We start from the raw sequence: 25,368 nt of genomic DNA, 5'->3' as shown, positions 1-25,368 counted from the left end.
AGTATATGTAAATGTACCCCAGAAAGTTCTTGTAATGTGTTTTTTAAGGATAAAGTTATGCATATGATGGACAATGACCTAGCAAAAGAGAAATAGAACAGATAGGAAATGAGAAAAGCTGATAGTTTGGTACACTTTAACATTGTTTCTTAGTTTCTCAAAATCACTACCATGTATTTGTAAACAAAAGTCTTAAAACATAGGCACATCATTTAGTTATTTAACTAAAAATTATTGTCTTTCACTCTGTCCAATGCTCAATACATAAAGATGGACCCTGTACACAGGTGTGTACAATCTAAAGAAGGGAATAAAAATGAAAATCAGTCCTTGAAACACAGTATGGTAGGGTTACGATAGCTCTTTAAATTCATTGTTGTGGATTATCAATTAGGATGTTGTGTACTACATCGCAGAAACCTATTCATCGAAGACCTAGAAAGAATGATCTTAAGACTCAGTAACAGGAATACTATATCCTTCTGAACAACTGTCTTGGTTTATCTTAAATACTCTGAAGAATATAAATGGTTTCTTCCTCCCATTGAATTAGCAGCTAGAAAGCTCAAAGCTAATTTGCAATGAAACTCCAGTAAACAAGTAGGACACTGTATTATCAATTTTGTCTATTGATCTTCCACTCAGATTCAACTGACTTCACTCTGATTTTATTTACTTTTCATTGCAGTTCTTTAAAAGTGATTCAAGTCCTCTTAATGATGAGGCAGGGTATAAGAAAATAAGTAAACAGAGAGCCACTGGAAGAGTATAACGCAGGATGGGAATGTTGCTGGCAGAGGTTAGGGAAGGAGCTATGGGGCAGATGGAAAAAGCATCGAGATAATGATTACAGTAACAGCAGCAGCAGTTATTAATAATAGTAATAAATAATAAGTTATTTTTGAAGAATAAGTTATACCTTGAAGAATACAAAATAACTATAACTTATAATTGTGGGGCCCTCCTTATGTATCTGTGCTTTGCAAACATTATTTCTCTTATCTAGACAGCAACCTCAAGGAGTTAATGTCCCCATTTTCTGGATGATATTGATGCTGAGAGAATTTAGTAATCTGCCCAAGATGCCACCTGAAACCCAGGCGGTCTTGCTTCAGGCACTGCACTGTGGATACCCTGAATCTCATGTGACTGGAAAAGAGGCTTAGTAGGGTGTTGCTGATGAGAGTAGCTCCAAGTATGTCGAAAGCAAAGGGTGTGTGATGTGATACAGCCAAAGGTGAAGCTACAGAGATAAGTAAGGGCAAAGTCAGGAATAATGTTCCTTTAGGTAATAGAAATATTTCAAGGATTTTAGTAAGGGAATGTGGAGACAAGGGAGGAGCGGCTTCAAACTCTGACCCTTCTGAAATAAGAGTGGCGTTGTCTGAGTTTATGGGGCAAAGAAGCGTTGAAAGCTCATAGTTCTGTATATACCACAGACCATGGTGACTCCCTGATTTACAAGAGCATCACAGTAGCATTTACTTTCAGTGGGAAATAATTTTACATAAGACAGATATACATAGAACCCCATACCAGTGAGTTTCAATACCAAACAACATTGCTGTAAGAACCCCCATTCTAAAATGCACCAGAGGCTGTATCAGAGAAAGGTCCTGGTGTTGTTACAGTGCCCCCAGCCCTGCAAAGCCTTTCGTGTGGACTCACAACCATTACAGTGATGGTGATGAGAAGGCGATGCTGGTGGTGGCCATGATAACAGCTGCTGCTAGTTACTGAGTACGTCTCTGCTTGAAACCCTGTGCCAATATTCATTATTTCATTGAATCCTCGCAACCGCCCCAGGAGGAAGGGGATATTTTGCTCATTATAGATGAAGATACTAAGGCTCAGGTTTAATAGCTTGCCAAGGTCACACAGCTAGTCAAGTGGTGGAGCTGGATTTTTAATCCAAGACTAATTGACTGCAGAACCTGTTTGGCAGCAGCTGCCCCACACCCTGTCCCCCATGAGGAAGAAATTAAATATTGCAATTGTTTTCATTTGTTTCTAGTCATCGATTTTCTCTCTCACCAGGAATTATATGACTTGTATTAATATAAAATTGGTTGTTGACATTTTGCTCCTTTCACCTCCTCTGCTTTCTGACGTGCAGTTTTAGAAGACATAAAGTGAGAGGGCTGTGTGTGCACGTGTGTGTGTGTGTGTGTGTGTGTGTGTGTACACGCACATTAAATATGTGTGCACTTGCCACTGTGAAATCATACACTGAAAAGAGGAGGTATGTGATGGGCGATGCATCTTAGAGATAGACACGTTCAAATCCCCATCTTTCCGCTTACTGGGCATGTGATTTATAGCAAGTCATTCTGCCTCCAGTGTGTCAATCTCATTGCCTTAAAATGGGATAATTAGAATCCAAGACTGTTGCCAGTAGGCTTAACTAAGGAGATTTATATGAAGTAGCTGGCACCAAGCTGAGTACTCAGTAATTGCTCCTTCCTCCTCTAACCCGTCTCTTCTTCATGCTTTCAATCCATAATCCTGTTTCTGTATATACAAAGAACTGAAATCAATGTAGATGCCAGGCTGCTCGTGGTGCATTCGTATCCTAGAGAAAGAGCTACAAGGCACTGCTGCGGGGCAGGGTCATTGGTTTCTAGCCTTTTTGTGGACAGGGAACTCTAAATTTCATGGAAGAATTCATTATGCTATAAGGATACTAGAAGGCATGCTTATACCATCAGCCGTAGGTTTAGCTGATTCACAGTTGCTTTCAGCCACTGTGTGTCTAGTATCTATGAATTTATCACCTCATTATGCAGAAAGTAAATGCTCAACTTTTTATTGATCTCAGAGTCAACCATCCTACAGGTAGGTAGGTGTTCTACAACTTCCATAATGTCTCTGGGAGCCTTTTCTCCTATATCCAGCCCTTCAGTCCAGATCTTATGACTCTAAAAAGTGTGGACTTTGGTTGCTGTAAGAGTAATCAGTGGATTACCTTACACCAGGGACTTTGTAAAGCTTAAATGATACTCTTCTCTCCAACACCATTTGCTATAAATTTCACTTGTTGACCATTTATTTTAATGCACCAAACTGATCTCAGACTAACACAGTAGACCAGAAAGCAAGAGCACATTCTAATTCTTCTGGCTGCATGGTACACAATTTTAATGTACTAACATATGATGGAGCCATTGAGAACTCTGCTCTTGTCACAGAGGTGTATGCTGTGCACAGGCCAGCGCCCGCGAGGCTGACTTCATGCCTGGTGGGCACTTGACTGTAGTCGCCTAAGGTGTCCCTTTATCACCTGCTCTCTGCAGAGCTGTACCTATGTTCTCTTAAATGACTTTGCCCCACTGTTATCCTAATTCAAACTTTTATTTTTCAGCCACATAAACAGAAGAACACAGTTTGAAAACCCTGTCCTGGAAGCAAAAAGGAAGCTACAGCAGCATAACATGCCCCACACGGAACTTGGAACCAAGCCCCTGCAGGCCCCAGGTTTCCGAGGTTCGTACCTGTCACCATGAGACGTTTCAAGGGGAAGAACGGTCTCTGAAACTGCCCGCTCCTCCAACATACATGCCTTTAGCTCGAACCGCTTCAAAGAATTGATTTGCTTTCCACAAACCCGTCTGTTAGCGTTAGCTGGGTGTTCGCTGTTTCTAGACTAATGCCTTTGGCCACCACAGATAAGTTAAAGCCCGCAGGGCGCCTTATAGGAATGTACAGCTCGTTGCCAGGGCGCGGCTCCTGGGCTTGAGGGTGATGCTTTAAACTGCAGAGATACATAGAGAATCATAACTTTGTCCTCAAAAGACCAAGCACCAGAATGAGGCTTGCTCTCCTTTGTGACGGTAGGCAACTCCTCATCGACAGTCCCTGGGCCCAAATCCCTGCCCCCCGCGCTGCCCCGGGAAGGCCGCGCAGCGCGGGCACTTGTCCTGGGACCCGCGCCGCCGCCCGGGGGCCCTGGTGGGTCGGTAGGTCCGGGCCGCCTGCCGCGCCCGACACCTCAGCCACGCGGGGGTGAGAGGCTGCACCCACTTTTCACCTCTTCCTGGGCTCTTACTCATCGCGAAAGCAAGGCCGCTTTTGTAGGCGGGAGGCCTAGACTGGCTTGCTGGTGATCTTCACCCCGTGCACTACGGCACAGTCACCGCGAATGTAAAGGTCTCCTTTTGAACTGCTTTCCATTTGTAAACGTTCCTTTCATAAAGGAAACCTAGGTGACAAGATTATATGTTTTTTTAATTTTTAATTTAAAGAAGCTTTCTCTATTTTTAACAAAGATATATATGATATGTAAATAGACAAAGTAAAATTTGAATATAATAACTCATTATTTTATAGTTTGTCCATTACATATCACCAAAAATGTAACAACAGCAAAAGTATCATACAAAATAACTAAGTTACCATGTACAGTTTTGCTGTTCCAAATAGCAAATCATATCAACCAAACTGTAACTAAATATATATATATATAATATTTGACTGTGATAGCATTTAAAAGATATTATGTTTCCTAGTGTGACTATTATTTTTAAAGCATTTGATATATTATTAGGAAAATATTTTTTACAGATTATAGCTACAAAAGCATATTATGTAACAAATTAATCATCAAACCTACATGAGCAGATTCAAGTTCTGTGTTGAATGTGTCAGCATATTGTTACAAAATCTGTTACCTTCACATTCATAATTATATCTTATGTAGAAATATTGGCTTGCCTTTTGCTCACATTTTAGAGTATACTAAACACTATTGGGGCAGTAGAAATTGATCTATCTGGTTATCTTTATAGCATCTCACAATATAAGCAAAACTTCACTCAGTCCCACATCCAGGTACTCTTTCTAAACATTTTTGACATGTGAATTGATAGCAACATTTCATAGTTTCTATTCTTTTTAAAAACAAAATAGTCCATTTCGGTTTTCTAGTCCTATCCCTTCAAGGTTTTGTGCAAGACCAGCCACTCAGTCTCCTACCTGGATACTCATAGAACAAGGGAAACACACTCAGGGCCTTTAGGCTCCTCTTTATCTGAAGGCATTGATGGCATGTTGATTCAGCCTTTTTTAAGCACAAGAAGGGCTACTTTAGTGAATAGAAAGATTTACTTGACCAAAATAAAAAAATCTCTCTCCAAACCAAGCAGATTTCCATGTTTCCCTGGATGCTTGGACTGATCTATGTTTATAGAAAGTACTAAGAGCTTAGCCCCTGCAGTCACCCCCTGCTTGCATTTACTGTAGAAGACCCACATTAACCCCAGGATGGCTGCTCAGTGGCTGGCTTTCCCATGTGAGAACTTGCCTTAAACGTGCTTTTTCTTTTTTAACTTATATTGGCCAATGTAGAAAAACCACTCTTCACCCGGGATGCATCCCAGTTGAAGGGAACATTCCTCAGCACCACCCTAAAAAAGAGCAACATGGGTTTTGGATTTACCATCATTGGTGGAGATGAGCCCGATGAGTTTCTGCAGGTGAAAAGTGTCATTCCGGATGGGCCCGCAGCACAGGATGGAAAAATGGAAACAGGTAAGTTCCTAAGTGTTATTTTCAAAAATTGTTCTGCAATATCTATTTTTCTACAGCAAATATGGGGAGCTTCTTTCTGTGTTTTGAATTTAAAGGTTAAAGGTCACTTCACTTGAGGAAAACCACAATTATTTTTCCTAAGTTTAAGAGTATCAAATTGAAGTATTTTGGAAACAGCTTGAAATGTCATTTCTGTCACATTTTTCAGACTGTCCCTTCTATTTGCTGGGTTTGATGGACTCGAGATTGACACTTTTCTAATTTAATTCTAGAGTTTCTTCTTAGGGATGTGATTAACATTTCATACTTTTCTAACTTATATTCAGCCATTGATATTTTTAATCTGTATTAATCTGTAATATTCTCATGCTGAATTGCCCAGGTTAGATATTTAAATATTCATGCTTATCTCATAGAAAAAAATGTAAATGGTATTCATCTTTATATGTCCCCATATGCTTTAATATATAGGTTTTTTTCTCTAGTCCTTATGAATTAATTTTCATATGCAGTTACTTGGATGTCTATCAACTTATAATCAAAATTAATTTAGCATGGAAATGCAGAGGCAAATTGCTAAGGGTAAAAACTGTAAAATATGAAAGGTGCATAGAGGTCAAGAAAAAAGTAATGAACTAAGTCTGATTTTGCAGTCTAATTTTAAGTTCTTCTACCTGGCCCATGACCTTGGATTAATCCCATAATTTGTAAATACTTATGTGAGAAAAAAAGAAATCAAATTTGATCTTGTGTATTTAAAGTGCTGATTCAAGAATTGTGTAGTATTGTTTTTGAAATGCCTTAGAAAGAGTATTAAGTGTAGTAACTGTCCTCCAAAGAACTATATCACCATTTCGCATTTTTCACCACATCGATTTAATTTATTATATCAACTTGTGAAGTCAATGGGTTCTAGTAGATATACAAGTTAGAGAATTACTTTTGAAGAGGAGTTATGTCATTTGTATGATCTATAGATTTATGGATTGTTATCCCATGGATTTTAAAGTGCTTTCTGTATGAAGAAACAACATAAAATTGAGAGTCTTCTGGGATTTTTAATTTAAAAAATATCAAATGCTTCATTGCCAATTACTAAATGGTTTCTGTAGAAATGACTTCTTTTCAAGGTCACCTAATGAGCATATTTGTCACTCTCACTTACTAGTGAGTTATAATACATTTAATAGATGCTACATGTCCTTAAAAGTTGAATGAACTTTTTAAACTCATCACATTTTTTTAAACAGTACTGTTGTAAAAAATTGTGTACATCATTTTCTGCAAGATTAATCTAGTCCAACACTACTGTTCATCTGGTGATATTTCACTAGGAATCCACACCCTTGTGTTGCCAAAAAATCACAGAGAAACATCAAATGACTCAACTAAAAATCATCCTGATGCCTATAATTAGAGTAAGAGGAAATTATGGAAATAATGGCATCTTAGCAGAGGGAAAAAGATCTCCAAAGCTTTTGAACTTTAGTGAAATATTTAATAAACCTATTTCTTTTCATAATAAAGAATCCAATTATTTTTTCCTCTGATCCAACCCACTACTCCATGTTTTAAAACTAGAAAAAGGCCTCTTCCAGTGTAAATTTTAAAGACAAAATAAAATGAAAATGTTTGCACAGCTAAGAATTTTCCCTTCCTACTCAATTCCTAGTTTGCTATACCCACAGTCTAAGCTAGCCCTTCAAAAACAAAGTCAGAGTTTTATGTAGTTTATGAAACTACTTATGTAGTTTATAAAACAGGTTTGAATAGAAAAAGGAGACCCTAGAATTTAATTCTATTTACTGTCTTCTACTTTTCCTCTATTAATTCAGCAAGGACCTTCCAAGCTCTTCCTTTTCATAGTCATTGCTGTACACCAGCACTACAAAAATGGATATGACAAGGCCCCGGCTCTCCAGGAGTTTATATCTAAGAGGGGCCATGGATGTATAAACAAGTAATTGTAACATATGAATAGGCTAAGTCTATAAAAAACCATGCTGTTGGCACAAAGTCATAAGAGTAGGTAGGGGGAGTGAGCAACAGAAATTTTTAAAAGGAAAAGCGTATTCCTAACTATATAATTTTATTAGGCTTTTGTAAGGATGAGAATTTCTCATCAGAGAAGAGTTTAACAAAACATTGAAATCTACTGCTTACTAAATATTCAAAAATGCTTATTTTAGATTTAGAGATAATTTAAAATAAAATGTGAACACATTTCTGTGGCATTCCACACGTTATCATAGAGGGAATGGCTCCTCAGTTTAGTTGAGCTACTATTTAGTGAGTAGCCACCTGTGCCAGGCATTCTGCTCCTTATTAAGAATACAAGAATGAAGAAGCAAGTGTTTCTATCAATGCAATAATAAAAATATGTACAAAGTCCAGAAACAGTACAGAGGAGAGGGTGGTCAATTCAATCAGAAAGTGTTTTGGGAAGACTCAAAGAGAAGATCATGCCTGACAGAATTTGGATGATGAATAGGTATTTGTTGGGTGGATAAGTGAGGAAAGCTGTAAGAGGAGGAAACCGCATATGCAAAGGCACCACAGTGGGGGAATACCTAGAAAGGTTTATACGCCATCACAGTGTACATTAATATTTTACCTTCAGTGAATGTTCATGGGAAGTATCTAATAAAACGACAGTAACTTATAAACATGAACTATTTAGACAAACATCAAAGAATAGTATATAATCAAATTAAAAAACATAGATATCATAAATGCACACATGCCTATGTATAAAACCTTTCTCATATAAATTTTTAATCTGTTAAGCATAGAGATTTACCCTGTGGTTGCTGTTTTCTTGTTGTTCCTACAGTGTCACGTAGATAGCAGGTGCTCAATGAGTACTGGATGGATGAGTGGATGTTCTTAGAAATTAAGAAGTAAAATTTTAAATTGTTGAATCCCACTGCTACAGTACAGTGCAGTCAAGGTAATTTGACCAATAGCTTACCACTGAAGCAAAAAGAGGCCAGCTTTCCAATTTCTGGATGAAATTAAAAAGACAATACATGTTAGGGAAGAAATTTCCATTTTGTAATGATTTATCTGCAAAATTAACAAAATTAATGGATACTAAGGATATAAACAATAAATCATTTGTATTTAAAAGGTGAGGAGTCTCTTTTGACTTTGAAATAAGCATGAAAATATTTTAATCACCTTTTCTTGCTCTAGATGATCTCTAATTTAGGCAAAGAGATGTCAGTTTGTGTGGACACTAAGCAAATCCACTCTACTAAAAAGTCAACCTAGGATCCTGCAGAATAGAAACAAGGATGGGTGGTAATTCTCTCTTTCTGAGTCCTGGGAAGGGTTAGAGAACAGAGAAAATGAGGACACTTTGCCCCTGGCTGCTTTTGGATAACTAACTGAGCCAATCCCCAATGGCCGTACTATGTTCCAGAAGATGCTTTCCTAGAAAAAGTTACCATATTGCCCAGAAACCATCCTACTTCTGATTATTAGGTATTCTACACATCTCAGCAATCATTTGTAGACACCAAAGATTTTGATAACATCCTTTAAACTATTTTAAAAATCAAGATTGATGTTACATGATTTACATGGAGACCACAGAGTCTGAAATTGTTGATCTAACATGCTTCAGTTACAAAGTTTTCCTCGTTATGTGATGTTTTATGTTTTTCCCCAGACTAATTTTTGAATCAAGGCTTTTGAGTTTCAACAAATGTAAGAGGGAGAAAAGCTGTTGTATCTATGAAGTTCTCCTATAGAATTACGAGGTCACTCACAGCCTATTAGTTTTTATGTGTCTTCTAATATTTGTCCATTTTATTAGTAAAATGGCAGGAAGCTGTCTGGAACACCAACATCCTGACCTCCTATAGCTCCTGGCATTTCTCCATTTGGCAGATCGATGTTACTGCTCTTTTACTGGTTGCTACCTCTTTATTTGTGTTTGTAAAAGCAGAGGCACAAGAATAAATTTGTCAGAATCACTGGGGGAGATTTTTAAAGATGCATACTCCTGTGCCCCTATATCTACTGATTCCAAATTTGTGGAACTGTTTTTCAGGCATATGCATTTATATACTTTTAAAAATTGTCAAATCAATACATGCACATGGGAAAAAGTATCAAAATATTTATAATGCATACAACATTTCCTGCCCCGCCCCTCCTTACCCTCCAGGCTCATATCCCAGAGGCACTGATCAGTTTGTTTTCTTTTAGATGGTTTTTTTGGTAACTATTTTCACACCTCTAATTAATGTGTTTATACTGTTGTCTTGATTTAACAGTTTTAGACATGACGTATTTATAGTATTTCCTTTTAGAAAGAAATGAAGCTTTAGTTCTCTTGTCCCCCATCTGCCTTCCCGTCTTCTCCCAATAGAGTTTTACAAGTGATTTTAGCAGTATCTGTATAGTCTTTGCATTACCACGGCTCTGTAAATTTGTTCACTGACCCCAGTGGTGTACCATTAATACATTTTTCCCCTTAAACACATTTATGGAGTTTCACTTTTTCTTTCTTTTTTGCAATATCTTTTTAAAAATAATACTTTTCCCTCAAAGCACCATCATTTTAGGTCCTCTGGAGGGTTTCCTTTTCTGGGCTTCTTTTGTCCCTTACTCCTACCAGGCCTGTTGTACAGCTGACACATGGAATTTTCCATCATGTCTCTCCCAGACAGAGCCCACTGTTACTCGTATCCACACCCTCTTTTTTCATGGATGTTCATTTTACTAGCACACAGTCCTCATCTGTCTTGTGATCCTCAGTTGTCCATATTTAAAAGTGAAACACTGAAAAATTGCTTGGGGGTTCTACATTTGTGGCAGAGTTTGAAGACTGGTCAGATTCTACCAGGGATTTTCAGGCAGGACCAGAATATGAAAGCCTGTTTAATGGGCCAGTTTTTTGGGAGACACCCTCACCCTCTGACTCAGGGTTGGTGGTGAGAGTTCTGCACCAGGGATAGCAGGGCGGATCTCTGTGTACTTGTATCAGCTGTTTCCTAATCTCAAGCTTTCTGGAATTCTGCAGAGCAACTGAGTGTCTTTGTCCATGTTTCCCTCCCTTCCATGAACACGTTAGAACAGGGTCAACTAGTAAATACTTCAGGCTTTGTGGGTCCTGTGGTCAGTCACAACTATTTAACTCTTTTATCATGAAGTCAGCCACAGACAATACATAAATAAATGGGTATGTCTTTATTCCAATAAAACTATGTTTACAAATACAGACAGCTGCAGCTTTGCTCCATGGGCCATAGTTTGCCAACCCCTGCTCTGAAATGTACCTTCCAGTGCCATGATGCATCGGTTATCGTGCTTTCACTGGCATTCCACATTCTGAAATTCTCTTATCTTCTATTAGCCTCTCTCTGTCCGACGATGGCCTCTCTCAGGTTCTCTTCACTGCTGTGGGTTTGTTCATTTTCAAGTCTTCGTTAAAGCCGGTAGCCATGTGTATTTTGTCTGTCATGTTGAACTAGGAGTCTTAGAATCTGCACTACTAGGCCCACTGAACTTAGAAGCATCACGTGTAGTGGTAGCAAGAAGACAGCTTTTCCCACCTGCTGTACAGCTTAGCAAACATCCTCCATCCTGTCCTGACTCTCTTGCAATCCACCCTTTGCTCAGAATTGCTTTGAAGGAGTGTTGACGAATATTCCTAGAGACTGACCTTTGGGGTGGAGACTATGGCCATCGATCAAATAGAACAAACTAATTAATCCTTAGTGCATCTTTCTTATCAGTCTAAGACATGGAGCTCTGAGCAATTTCTCATTCTTTCGGGATTTTAGCACTGTTTTGAGATTCTCTATTTCATAATTGCATTATCTGAAATCACAATTGCCCTTTTGCTCCCTAAAAAACAGCAAAGATTAACCTAAAGCAGTAAATGCTATGTGGGCAGATGACTGCTGTGCTCTCAATGTGACACTTATCGCCTCTCTTAAGGCTGATTCTCTAGTTAATGGCCACCCAATGGTTTTCCACCTTGCCCCACCCCAATGTTTTTTGGTCCTTCCGAACCAGTACAATAAATTCCATGGTTGTTAATTAAACATCTCCTGAGGAGGAGCAACATATACGTATAAGAAAGCCTAAGAAGTGTTTAAAATGTTTCTTGTGCCTTATTTCCCACCACCTTATAATTAACTGATATCCAGGCTCCTTTAAATTTTGCACGCACACTGTGTTGGTCTCTCCCGGTGACTGCTATCTCACTGACTGGCTGCCTTATAGAAACGTCCTAGTGAATCAGCCAGTTCTTCATCACCTCCCACCTCCACAGCCAAGTGTTTACATTTTGCTGTAAAAAACCATTAGATGGTTCTGTCAATTGCCAGAAGCAAATGAACTAATCAGAGAAATGTAATTTTCTATTATTTGTTTAGTTTTCTGTTGCTGCATAGCAAACCCCGCCAAAGCTCAGTGATTTAAAAGAACAATCAGATGTTTGCTCATGACTCTGCATTCTTGCTGGGGATCAGCTGCTTGGTTCTCCTCTATGAGGCTCACTTTGGGGCTCTCATGCAGCTGCAGCCATCTAGTCACCTCCTGGGGCTGGGGTGTGCAAGGTGGCTTCACACACACTGATGCCTCAGCTGGGGTGGATGGGACTCTCGAGGGCTGACAAGGCCTCTCTCTCTCTCCACGTGGTCTCAACAGGGTGGCTGAGCTGCCTTACATGGTGGCTTAGGGCTCCAGAAAGCAAAAGGGAAAGGTGCCAAGCATCTTAAAGCCTAGCCTGGAACCAGTTCAACATCACTTCCACCCCTTCTATTGATCAAAGCAGGTCACTCATCAGTCCCGATTCTAAGGGAGGGAAAATGGGCTCCATGTTTTGGTGGGAAAAGTGCACAGATTTCAAGTAGTATTTCATCTCTGCAGTATCCTTCCTGTGGCTTCTTTGTTTCTGAATTCCTTGAGTTTGTTTAAACTTCCCTGAGAAAATTATCCTTTACTTTCATGGGCACTCTACCCTCTCACAATCTTCTGGAACAGGAGTGTTGATAAGTTTTTGCCTTCTCTTGAATAAATAATAGTGAATTATAATACCACATCCAGAGATGAAGGGCAGTAAAATCACCAGGTCTCTAGCTCTATCTTTCTGATAAAAACAAAGGAGGTGGTTGAAGAAATTCAGTTTGTAAGACCTCACAAAATATTCAGACTCAAATCCATGTTAGATAACTTTTTAAATAATCCCTTGATTTTAACATAATTTTTGCTTTTTTTAGACATATATGAATTTTAGATGCTAAAAGAAAACATTTTGTGCTCTGTAAAAGCCAGAAAATAAAATTGAATTTCTAGCCAGCTGACCAATATTAGTATCTGCAATAGAGAAGAAATAAACTGTGCTTGTTTAGCTTGTCAATGTATTTACTCTTGATTTTTTTCTAAACACACTTAAGTTTTAAAACCTAACTTTATTTTGTTCAAACGCTTAATATCTCCTCTTCTAGTGATGTGTCTTTTAGATCAATAGCAGGCATCTCACAGCAAGAGTGAGTGCCACACTGAACACTTTATACCTACTCTCCTCCTCTTATGATGATAGGTGATGCAGGTGCTGTGGGTGACAAAACATGATTTCAGCTACAAAGCAAACCACTTGAAAGGATAAAAAAATTTGTTGTACCAGTTCTTAAAATCATGTTATGCTTCATCAATAACTCATTTAGTTTTTAAAAAGAAGCCTTTGTAACCTAAATAAGTGCTTTTGCAGTACCTCTTTTTTTACACATTTCTCTTCTCTCTTTTTGTAAATGCCATGTACAGTGTGCTCCTTATGACCTCTTCATTTTAAATTAAGTGTAGCTAAATGCTCACAGGAGAAGGGATAACTACTATACAAGTCCAATCCTAGTTCTCACCTCTGCCCCAGAATTAAGGACTCTATTCCCATTGTAACACAGAGATAGCAAAGCTTGTTGCTTTAATTTTTTTGTAGTTTTATTATTGCTATCCATTTGAATATGTCACACAGTAATTGAGTTACAATGTTCATGATCATTGTACCTACGAATGTCATGAAAGTCAATGCACTTAAATGTACTTTTATCACTATTATTTTTAAGTTATTCTCCATGAAAGCTCTATATTAATTTGCAGTATAGGTTGACTGGCCTCCTAGAAGCTAAAGGAGAAAGTGGGTGGGGCCTCCACTCAGGGTAAAAGCAGAACTCAGAATGGTGTTAGACATTATTACACCAGGATGTCATTATCGGACCCTTTCTAGGTTTGAAGTTGGCGTTTTAAAAACCTGAAAGTTTATTATTTAAGTTTAATGGAAATGTATTGGAAATTACGGAGTTAAAGTTATCTTTTTATATCTACTCTGTGGAGGAGGTGGTTGGTTGTCAGTATATTAGTGAAAGGTGATCTGATTATGTTAGAATATCTGAAATAAAGATATAATCTACATACGCTTAAAAAGTTCCTGTCATTTTAACTTTTTAAGTCTGGGGCCAGGATTACCAATTCTTTTGCTTATAAATGAATCAAAGATTCTAAATAGATACGAAGATTTACCAGATTCTGGTGTCTGGGTTGGCATATATGTTCTTGTAGATGATGTCATATTTGTTCGGTTCCTACTACTTTTTTATTTTATTTATTAACTAATGAAATTGAGCCCTTGGTTAATCAGGAAACAATCTGCTTTTTATAGATGGTGCTTATTTTTACCTGCCCCCCCAGCTGAACTATAAATTCTTGCTATATTTTTATGCCACGCCTCTCCCCCACCTTGCACCTGACTATAAGCTCTCTGAGGTCAAGGCCTGTGTGTGACACTTGATCATTACCAGATATATGGCAAATATTCAACTGGCTGATTGAACAGTTGAATGAATCTTTCTGTGTAGCACTGATTTGCTTACAAGGATTACTGTGGAGGCATAAGATTTGTTGTAATAATCTTAGATTCCTCTGTGATTATTTATGTTCTCTTTGGAGAATTATTTAAGCTTTTCTCTGTCTTGTTTAACCAAACATTTCATCAGATGAGTTATTACATATAAAGTACTTAGAATAGGACATGACGCATGGAATGACTCAAAGTTGGTAGCCATTATTAGTATTTATAAGACTATCCTTCAATAAATTAAAGGAAGCTTTAGTATTCTGGGAGTGATAAATACATGAAAAGATGTATGACTAGCTTAGGATGTTCGCCCATTGGACCCTGGAATGAAATAATTCTGCATTGAACACTTGGTGACAAAACAACTCCTGCTTCTTTAAATCTTTTTTTATTTAAAGAGGATAATCAGAAAATTTCAGAATTGTGGTGCCATGTTGATAATTCTTATTCTGTTGGTAGACTGGTAGCTCAGATAGGACACTTGATGTAAAAAATTGGACTGGGTGCTATTTAGGCATGCCATAGGATCCTAATTCCTGTTTTCTAGACATGTTTTAGAGAAGTAGGTAACCTACTTTTCACTTGTTTAATAATGATTTCTCATTTTTTATAACTCCAAAAATAAAAGCTTGCTAATCCCAAATCATAACAAACAAAAAGAAAGTCTAAGGAGGGTAAGATAGTTGGAAAATGTACGAGTCAAGGTAAATGTTTCTGTTAAGAGAAATAATACTCCTTGTAATACTCCATGAATTAAATATCTGTATAGGGTGTCATGTAGCCTTGTAAGTGCTCAGTGAATAGTTTAATTGTGTATATACATGCACATATATATTATCATATGTGAAATGTAAGCCAGATATGTGCAATGTAAGTCAGAAAAAGAGGCAAGAAACTTGCCTTTGTTTCATCAGCTAAGTTTTAGATCTTGGTTCATAATTATAAATTCCTTAGCATTCTAAAGGAGAAGCCTTCTCTGAAGTCAATAGGAGATAAATTACCATGCAGACCTTTGTTTATAAGTGTAATTCTGCTGGTTTTTCAAGCTGCCAGTGAAGTTAGAGATGGAGTGTGCTGGAGTCTGCAAATATCAAAACTGCTGCAGATGCAGAAACGTTATTCTTGTATCCACTGTAATTAATGTGCCTCTCACACACTCCAGCTGAAGATTTGCATGAACTGACAAGAGCACACACGGTAAATCTTGTGTCATCATCTAATTTACTATTTTGTTAGAAAATCCAGCACTGTAAGGTGAACTGTGCATTTCTTAATGGTGAGAACTATTGTCAGAAAGGAAAACATTTCACGTGTGTGAGATATTGATAAAAGAAGTGGGAATTTGTTTTGTGAGACCAAGATTAATAACCTAGATCTGTCTTTCTCCATATCACCACTTTAATATTCCTTCTCTGTTTTAAAGTGTTGGGTCTCAAAAGTTTCACTCCTTTTGCCTCTTTGTTGTTATTCTTTCCTATTTTCTCACCCAACTAGAAAAAATACAGGATTTACTTTCTCCCATTTCCCATGAGAGAATGAAAATGTTTTGCATAAAAATACCAACTTAGATTGCCACAATTGTAAATCTAAGATGAAGCACTTCACGTCCTTTAAGCATGGTGGTAGACAAACTGTGTAACAGAACCCGTGTTTCTTTCAGAGCAGTTTCTGATGGACTTGTATAGGACTGTGATCCTAAATTAAAATGTAGAGACTTTGAAGGGTTGGACTAATGAGGTGAAAGTGTGTGTGCACATGTGTGTGTTGGGGCTAGATGCAGCAAAGGCTGGAGTTACAAGAATCCATCCTGTGTGCAGTGGACATTTCTGAAAAACAAGGTGCCAGGATTTTCTGGCCATTGACATTCACCTCCAGGCTGTATCAGTGGTGACAGATGTAATCTCAGAATTTACAAAGTAGAACTTCAGGTACAAACTACAAGATGTGGAATTGTTTTCAGTGTTGCTGGGTGTGTTTTTTTTTATCAACGCTGAGTCCTTGAGAATTTTTTTCAACAAAATGCAAAGGTCATTTTTCCTTTGGAAAAAAATAACCACCTGCCATTTCCTAGAGAAAAGGTGACATTTTTCTATGAAAAGGAAACATTTTGCCCAGAGGCTAGCGGAGGCAGTTTCTTGGATTGCCTGACAAGTTTACATAAGACCAGAGCAGGATGCTGCGCTCTGGCAGAAATGACATTTTACTCCCTATTCAGAGTTGCAAATTCTAAAAAATACAAAACTGCTTTTTCTGTAGTAATTCTCCGGTTCTCTTATTGATGTGTGCAGCCGCATTACTAGTTAATGTTGCAAACACATACCATGCTGAGAAAAGGGAAGTTATACAAAGATGACAGGCTGGGAACTGAGCCCTGAGACAGAAGTCCCGGGCTCTCTGTTAGGCTTTTATCATGGACTAATCTTGTGCTGTTTCACAATCCACCTAGTACCTCATTGCAGGGCATCTATTAATAATCATTCAAAACAGATATATTTATTTGCTCATTCATCTATTCAACAAATTTTATAATGGGATATTGAATGGTACTTTGCATGTAATGGCTCTAGGGCCCATAAACCTCCCTCCCTCTACTCTCAACCTAGTCTATATAAACAGAAGCTGGAGAGGAGAAAAGAAAATATTTTCCTTATGTGAGATACAGTGCTTGTGTTGAGAGATAATCCAGTTGTCCCTGTGAGAAAGGAGGGGTGCTTTTCAGTCCAAGTGAGGGAGAAGGCTCTAAGGGAATCCACCCTTGAAACTGGAATTGTCTAAAAGCAGGGGAGATGGTGATTTGGTTTTCTAATTGAACATCTGCTTAGGTAGTGGACTTGCTTCCTTTGCCAATTGGAATAGGAAAGAAGTGAATTGGAAAGAGATGGCAAGAGAGAGAGAAGACATGGCAATGAAACCACTACAGCCCAGATTGGGCACAGCCAGGCTATGTGAGTTCATGGATGAAGCGACCGTGGGAATAGAGCTTGACTGGAAACAGATTTCTTCCACACACCACTCAAGAGAGCTGCCTGCTGGGCAAGGATACCCCAGCATCAAGAGGCTGAGCAGTGCTCCGATGCGGCAGGAGATGAAAGAGGTCAAACTTAAGCACTGACCCTGGGATGGATGCACAGATCCATCACCTGAGAGAGCCAGCCACTGGATACCTGCCACTGCAATGGCCACTTATCATTCACTAGACAAGCAGCCATGACCAGCATGAAAAACTATCAAATTAAAAAGCCAGTTAAATTAAAAAGTCTTCCTCTCTGCACATGACACACTGAAAGAACTAGACCTTGGAGGGTAAAGGAGGAAAGAGTCAGTGACTCAGAGACAGACCATGCCTCACCCACCTCAAAACTGCCAGGGTCTCTGCATAAGTCCTGCAGAGGGTAGGAGAAAAGAGATTTAAATCAACTTTGAAGTTGAGGCTTCACAAGGTGGACATATCATAGCCAAAAGTGACTTATGAGCTAAGAATTTCCCCAAGCTATCATTAAGGAGTGGGAGAAGGATATGAAAATAGTAACAGTGGGGTTTAAGCTACTTCCTATTTTACCCCCTACTCATTAGATGAGACTGCTCAGTAAGCAGGTTGGGTGTACACTGAGCACCGGCCATGCATCCTTCCAGGTCCTGGGGACCCATGGATGAATAATATAGTCTCTGCCATAAAGGAATCTAGAGTCTGGTAAAGCAACAGAGGTATGTGAACAATTTCAAATGGCACCTGGAGATAAATACTAGAAAGGATGTGTACAGATTGCTGAGGAAGGACAGAGAAATGCTTCTCTCACAAGAGGAGGGGGTGTGGGGAGAGAACCAGGGAAGGTTTCACAGAGAAGTGTGATTTGGAGACCTGAAGGGAAATTATGAATTTATTAAGCGTTCCAGGTATGGGAATATTGTGTGCAAAAGTGAAGATACCCATTCACTTAGCAGGCACATGTGGGGGCTTTTACTAAGAGCCAGGAGCTATTCCAGGTAGGATCTTGGCTTATAAGATGAAAACAGCATGGTCCTTGCAAGGATCCAGATCTGGGGGACATGGAAAACCATGGGCTGTTTGTTATACCTGGAACCTAGGATGCAGCAGAGAAGGGCAGAAACTGAAGTTGAGGTGAAAGGCTGCCAGGAGCTTAAAGCAGAAGGGAACTAAAAACATGCTCAGGGGGCATGGAGGCATCGGCTATAAGCAGGGAAACAACCCGATCAAATGTGCATTTTAGAAAGATAACACTGGAGTCAGCATAAATACACACTGTAGAGAAACAGACAGGAGTCAAAAAAGAAGTTATGAAATGTGCAAGGTCTCGTCCATTTTCCTCTCCAATCCCGCCTCCTCTGGTTCCCTTTATGGATTCTGCCAGTGAGCTCCCTTGCCCTAGAGCTTGCAGTTGAACTTGGTGAGTGGAAAGAAGCAGCTGGAGATCAGAGGGTGGGACGAGAGTGAGGGGCTGGCACTCAGGGCCTTGGTCATTTTGCTTGAAGTTGCTGTGTGCTGGGCATCGCCATTGGAAGTCTCAGCTCTGAGAACTACAGGAGGAGAAAGGGCAAATGAAATGGCAAACATCTCAATGAGATCAGTGGTCCTTCTTGTCTGAGTTGATGAGATCAAGTATGTTTGCTTGTTTGGGTTTCATGGTTAAGTAGCTAGATGGACTATGCTGCCTTTAATACAGAGGGAGAAGCAAGTTTGGAGTGTTTTAGCCTAATTAGAATGTTTTAATAACTCTTAAGTCATAAGGAATGAAGCTGTTAGGTTAATATGTGAACAAGGCTTACATAAAGTTTATGTTTATAAGATTTGAAATCTAGAAACTGTCTCCCATCAAAGACAAGTAAGTTCTCAATTCCATTATTTATATTTTCTTCGTTGATTGATTTATTTTATGATTAGCTTTTTGATTCCTTTTCAGGAGGAAGTGGTGGCAATAGAATTCATTTTTTATTGCTAGAAAAGTCTATACTGTTAACCACTCAGTGGGATGGGAAAGGGATAGAAGGATATGTCAAAGCCTACGGCATGAGGAATGCAAAGTGCTTCAGACATTGAATCGCTGCCTAAACAAAGAAGGAGCAGCCTCATTTTCCATCAAGTTCCTCTAGGTCTGTTCAGATGGGAGAACAACCACAAATAGATGAAAATTATACAGAGCTGGAGTTTGATTCATTATTTTAAAGATAGCTTAATGGAAGAACTACCCTACAATGGAATAGGTTGTCTAACTAATAATACTACACATTCATTGAGAGTTCAGTGGCATTGTGCCAAACTCTTAATATATAGCATCTGATTTAATCTCTACAGTAACCTATGAGATAGATATAACTATTATTTTATAAATAAGGAAACTTAAGTTCAGGAAAGTTAAAAAACCCCTTCTTGACCACTGTGCTACTATCATCCAGGAGAATAGTCAGCGCCCCAGAAGTGGAGGGTTAATCAGAGTCTGAATAATCAGGCAGTTGTGTTCATGTTGGAAATTGAACTATCACCATCTCTAAGGCGTGATATTATGTTTCTTTGCTACCTGCCTTCTCTTCCACCTCACCATCTTCAGCCCCAGACTTCTAATGAGCACTATGTGTGTGTATATGTATGTATGTTGAATTTATTTTGTAAAACAAATTCCATATTCTTATTAATGAAGAAAGACATAAGAAAAGATCTAGATAGAAGAAAAAAATAGTTTTCCTTTTCACTAACTTATATACCCCTGTATGCTTATCTTACATACTCCTATCTGACTGGTTAAAAGATAATTTTAAGGTTAATACACAGAATGCATAATATTTTATAATAGCATGGGGTTTTTTTTCTTTGCCACCTACGCCAGTTTTTTTGCTCTCAACCTTAACTGATTTGAGGGATGGGAGGATATTCCTAGAAATCATTTTTATCAGTAAATAGTATCTTTTTGTTATTAAGTAGTACCAAATTAAAGATATTTCCAAAATTTTCTGGAAAAACACCTATGAGGTAATTTTTAAAGTATGTCATTTAGACAATCAAGTTATCTAAACACAGAACTTAGAGTCCTAAGATTTCACATGATTATTGAGACTCAAATGAAACTATTACCTGTGAACAGAAATCTACAAACACATGGAAGAGACAAACTAGCTAGACTAAGGTGCAATAAAGTAGGATTCCAGGGCAGGTCTCTGAGGCGCCTAGTCCCTCACTGCCTCCCCCAGAGAAGCACTTTTCAGTTTCGAGTGTGGGGCAGATGAAGAAAGTTGGTGTTGCCTTGGAAGTGATCCCAAGAGGGATGATGTTTTCTCAAAACAACATAGGATGTAGAAACATCTTTGAGATTGTTATGCCAATTCAAAGATATTTTATCCCTTTTACTTAAGGAAAACGTCTGAATGTCCTCTGCTCACATCATTCAGATGCTCAAATGAGGAATGAGGTCCTCAGAGAAAAAGTAATTACAGGAAGAGGTGCCTTACAGCTTAATACTGAGAATTTGCATAAACTCCGTTTATGTCTAAGACCTAAGCATATATTTGATATCCTTGCCCAGTAAACATTTATGGTCATACTACTGTACAGGATAAATAAGGCAGAGACTATACAAATATTTTTTAAACTGCAAAACATGCTTCAGTGGTGAGCTAGTTTTATGGTGGCTTTATATTCTTAAACATGTTTATATGCCACTTTCTCCACTGTAACTTACTGTGCTTGTGTGCATTCTTACCTTTTCCCTTCTGGGTGTTGTCAGTCTGTCTAATTAGGTTATAGGCTCATTAGGTGGAGGCCGATGGCTAGTCTGCATTTAGTACGGAAACAGTGCGCTGTTGGTATTTAATCATCCACAGTCTCCTGTTCCGGCTCATCAGGGTATAGCGGCACATCTTTCGAAAGCTCCCTAGAGTGAAGGTTCCTTTGCAGAGGGTGAGAAGGCAAGAAGGACAGGTGAATTTTTATTTAACACTCAAAGAGTTCTTTTTACGAGGGTATAATAGCTAAGCCACTAAGCTAGAGAATGGAAAATCAGCCTGAATAAATGTAAGAAAAGACAATCAATATGCAGTAGTTGTTTTGGATGGCACTGTTCAATTCCAAAAGAGCTGACAGTTTTTAGAAAGAAAAAAGAAAAACAAAAAAAGATGTGTTGTGCCATTTGAGGGGAAAGTAAAGCAAATAATTCATATGTGGAACTCGATGAGTGGCTCAAAACTGCTTAAGGAAAGCTAACTCAGTATTCTTTAGGGACTCGTGGGTGAAGCAAGAGTACGAGAGCATCACCTTCCCTGGTTTATAAGCAAAGAGAAAAAAACACACTCGACCAAACTCCAGGATTCTGTGTCTCAGTTCTAGGGCCAAGATCCCTGATTGTTCATCTGCTGTTTTATATAGTTAGTTAAATCTGTAGGGATTTTGTATTATCTATTCAGTCTGAGGTTAGAATTTAAGTTCTGCTCAAATCCTTAATAAAAAGAGTTTCACATTTTCTTCTTTTAGTTGGATCCCTCTTGGCTTGCAACCAAGTTTATCATAGCTTCTTCTGGAGCTCTATTTAGCTTAATTGACAGTATTTGCTGAAGCAGAGACAGAGAAAACAAAGTCATCCGTTTCCTATTGGTACGTGGATTCTGTAAGAGCTTATTGATAGGTTAATGGTAGAAAATTCTTTTAGCAACTCTGTTTTATGATATTTGCGCAAAGGTTACAGAGTTCTTTTTCTTGCCAGCTAAGTAAAACATCCTTTCTGAAAATATCATTAACACCACTTAGGGTTCATGTAGAAATCATCTTAAGGATCTCAGAATGTTTAAAGAGCTTCTTCTATAATCCTCTCAATGTAAAAAGGAAGAAATGGCAGAAATTCTTTGCATCTGCATCAACACTGAAATGCAATGTAAATGATGAATTCTTATTTTTATTTTTATTCCTATTTCATTACTGGGTTAAATTTTGATGAAAGAGAAAGGAGTACATTCATTTTATTTATTGCTCAAAATGCACCTTAAACAATGTAAGGGAATGGAGATACCTTTGTATTCTAAAGCACTTTCCTCCAAAGTAACAGCTATAAAGGACAAAGGAACACTTTGTAAGAGATCTATCTATCTGTTAGTAATATGAACAAGAAATGTAATTTGTATTTGTTATCAATTTCTGAATATCTATTTTAAATATAGTGAAATATTCTAGAGAAATTGTGCTTACTGTATTAATTAAATTATGTATGTATATTGATTAATGCAACTGTAAAACTTTCATAATAAATATTGATTTTGAAAACAAAAACAACAAAAAAAAGCAAAGTATTATAGATAATACTTTGTCACTCAAACACAGATGGACAACTAAGAAACTTCCCATTGGACACCCTGGGACATATCTGTGGAAGTGCCTAAAACCAAATACTTCTGATGCAACAAAATATATCTCTGGTTGATTGTGGAAATAGTAAATCTTCCATCATCAAAAAGGCTTAAAAGAAGAATATGTTTTGTAATGGGCCAAAGAACATATATAAAGTTGTTGAAACAGAGCAAAATCAATACTGAAAAAGAAGGAGAGGGAGAAAAAGGTAGGGAGAGGAGATAGTGACTTCTTGAGTAAATGAAGAACATGTATCTATACCTGCAAACTAATTCTAAAGTTAAAAACTTATGAAAATAAAATGAATAAAGACAGAAATGAGGTAAAAGCAGAAGAGAAAAAAAGTCTAATCTTGAAGACTTAATTTCTTAGCATCTTAATATACATTTAATCCACGTTTGAATAGTTTGCAATTTGAATATGAGTCTGAGCTAATTGACTGAGAATGATAATATGCTTTAAAATGAGCTTCTGGGATAATGTCCAGTCTTCTCTAGGCCTATGATTACTGATATGTGTGTATGAGCAAGGAATTGTGTAATTCACTTGGACTCAATGGGCTAGTAATAATACCCCTGATCAATGTTTGAAACCCTCCAAGGAAGAACCCAGTGTGAATAGCAGGACTAAATTCTATAGACAGCAGTGCTCGTAAGAAACAAAAGGAATAATAGGATACATGAATTCTATCATCAACTCTTACTTCTGGGAAAATGGCAAAATTAGTAGCCCTGCCAAGTATTTGCCAGCTAATGTGGTTCATTTGTTCATGAGTTAACCCTCTACCCACAGATGTCCAGAGCCCAGATGATGTGTCTGTCTTAATACGAGGTCATGATACTTAATGATTTAACTTAGTTGTGTGAAATCAAAATGCAAAATACTTAATTCCCAATGGGAGACAACACAAAGGGGTGACCAGAACAGTTGACTTGGAAACTGGGGAAAGTAACTTCTTACTTTCTTTCCTCAGTATCCTCTGCCCAAAATTATGATGGTAGGTTAGATTATGTCTTAAGTCCTCTCCAACTCTAAAATCATACAAATGGCCAATCGTGAACCACAAAATTACACTAATAACAGTATAAAACTGTGGACTTTAGAGAGCATGCCCAAATTATCAAACTGGATCAAGTCCATCCATGATAAAGAGGTCTGTCTAGCAATTAACTCTGGGAATCAATGTTCTATCCTCCAAGCAAAGCAGCCACAAGTTGAATACAACCTAATAAAATCAAAACATAAGCACCAGCAAAAGCACAGTCAGCTAATTTTATGATTTCTAATGAATATATACACAGGAAACCACATAGATAACAACGACATAGAAATGTTTATTTATCCTGGAGCATGACTTGGACACACCATGCAATCACTGTAATTGACTGAGCAAAGAGTGGTCAAGTTACCAAGCAAAAGGCAATAGACTGAAAAGCAGTGAACTCAGAGGCCAGGAAGCCATGTGCCCCTTGTTAACACTGATAAACTGTTACAAATAAAGCCAATTCTAAACCACAAAAGTTATGGATCATTACTCCCCAGGGGTACCTGTGGGCAATTTGTATTATAACTGCAGTCCATCTTCATATTTGGCCTTCTTTTCCTGTGCCAGCTTCCTCTCTTGATAGTATTATAATTCCTCATCAAATTTCTGTCCTATAAAGTTCTGCTCTTTTTCTATGTCCATCCTGCATCCTCTCTCCCATCAACACTACATAAACATATATGATAAATCAGAGCTGCTATTTCCACAGTATTTCTTATTTTGATAGGTAAGTCTTACAGCAATGCCAAGACATAAATTATTTTTATAGAAAATGAACATGCCACATTAGCCTGCCTTCTTAATCCCATAATATAATTTATTTTCTTTTAACCTCTTCTAGAGAGCTGTAAGACATTTTTATATCCATAGAAGACATGAAAAAGTAATAAAGAGGCATTAGTAAATACTTAATCTGTTATGTGTTCTATTAGTATGTCATAAAATACATGTTATATAACAAAACACCCATAGCAATAATATTCATTCTGAGGACATTGTATATGGCTCCTAAGTTACCTTTAAAGTCTTCTACTGGGCTAATGCCACTTAAGGTAGAGTTTATTACAGTATTATTTGCAAGTTAATCAGTTATAAAATCAATCTATCATTGCACTATCATGCACCAAAACTTCAGTTGCATGATATATAGTACAAAAATAATGTTTAATTAATTTTTCTAATACAAATGGAGAATGAGAGGTCTTTCAAAGTTAATAGCCTCTTAGTATGGCTTGACTTAGTACAGTTTGACTCATGTCTCCATGCTAACTCATGTCTCTGAAGTCCCCATCCTAGTCCTATAACTCTCTTCCTGTTATTCATGTTAGGTCATAAGTATAATATTTTTAAAGTAATTCTAAAAAAATCCTTCTTGTGTCAAGGGAATTTAAATCAATATAATAGAAAATAAGCATAGTTTTTGTCTCTGAAAAAAAAAAAAAAGTATTGCTTAAGATATGTGGATATAGCCTTAAATGCAGAAAAGTAAACAAAGCGCCTTACTGGCCATTGTGCATGATACTCACAAGCATGGATACTTTCTCTCCTATTGATTTCTTCTTGACAGTTTTTGTACCAATAGCA

At 37.8% G+C, this 25,368-nt stretch overlaps 1 protein-coding gene across 4 annotated transcripts in view; it reads left to right on the top strand.

Moving 5' to 3' along the window:
- The window catches only part of MAGI2 (membrane associated guanylate kinase, WW and PDZ domain containing 2), a 1,283,361-nt gene that overhangs the window by 1,005,329 nt on the left and 252,664 nt on the right, over window positions 1-25,368 (top strand). For all 4 annotated transcript variants that reach the window (XM_081147187.1, XM_081147188.1, XM_081147190.1 and 1 more), the window contains 2 exons: window positions 3,362-3,483; window positions 5,344-5,526. In XM_081147187.1, coding sequence (XP_081003313.1) covers window positions 3,362-3,483; window positions 5,344-5,526 — 305 coding nt within the window. The remainder of the gene's footprint in view (window positions 1-3,361; window positions 3,484-5,343; window positions 5,527-25,368) is intronic.

This window comes from Miniopterus schreibersii (genome assembly GCF_964146895.1).
Source record: "Miniopterus schreibersii genome assembly, chromosome: 9".
Lineage (NCBI taxonomy): Eukaryota > Metazoa > Chordata > Mammalia > Chiroptera > Miniopteridae > Miniopterus > Miniopterus schreibersii.
Note: the sequence above shows the minus strand (reverse complement) of the source record. Positions and strands in the feature narration are given on the sequence as shown.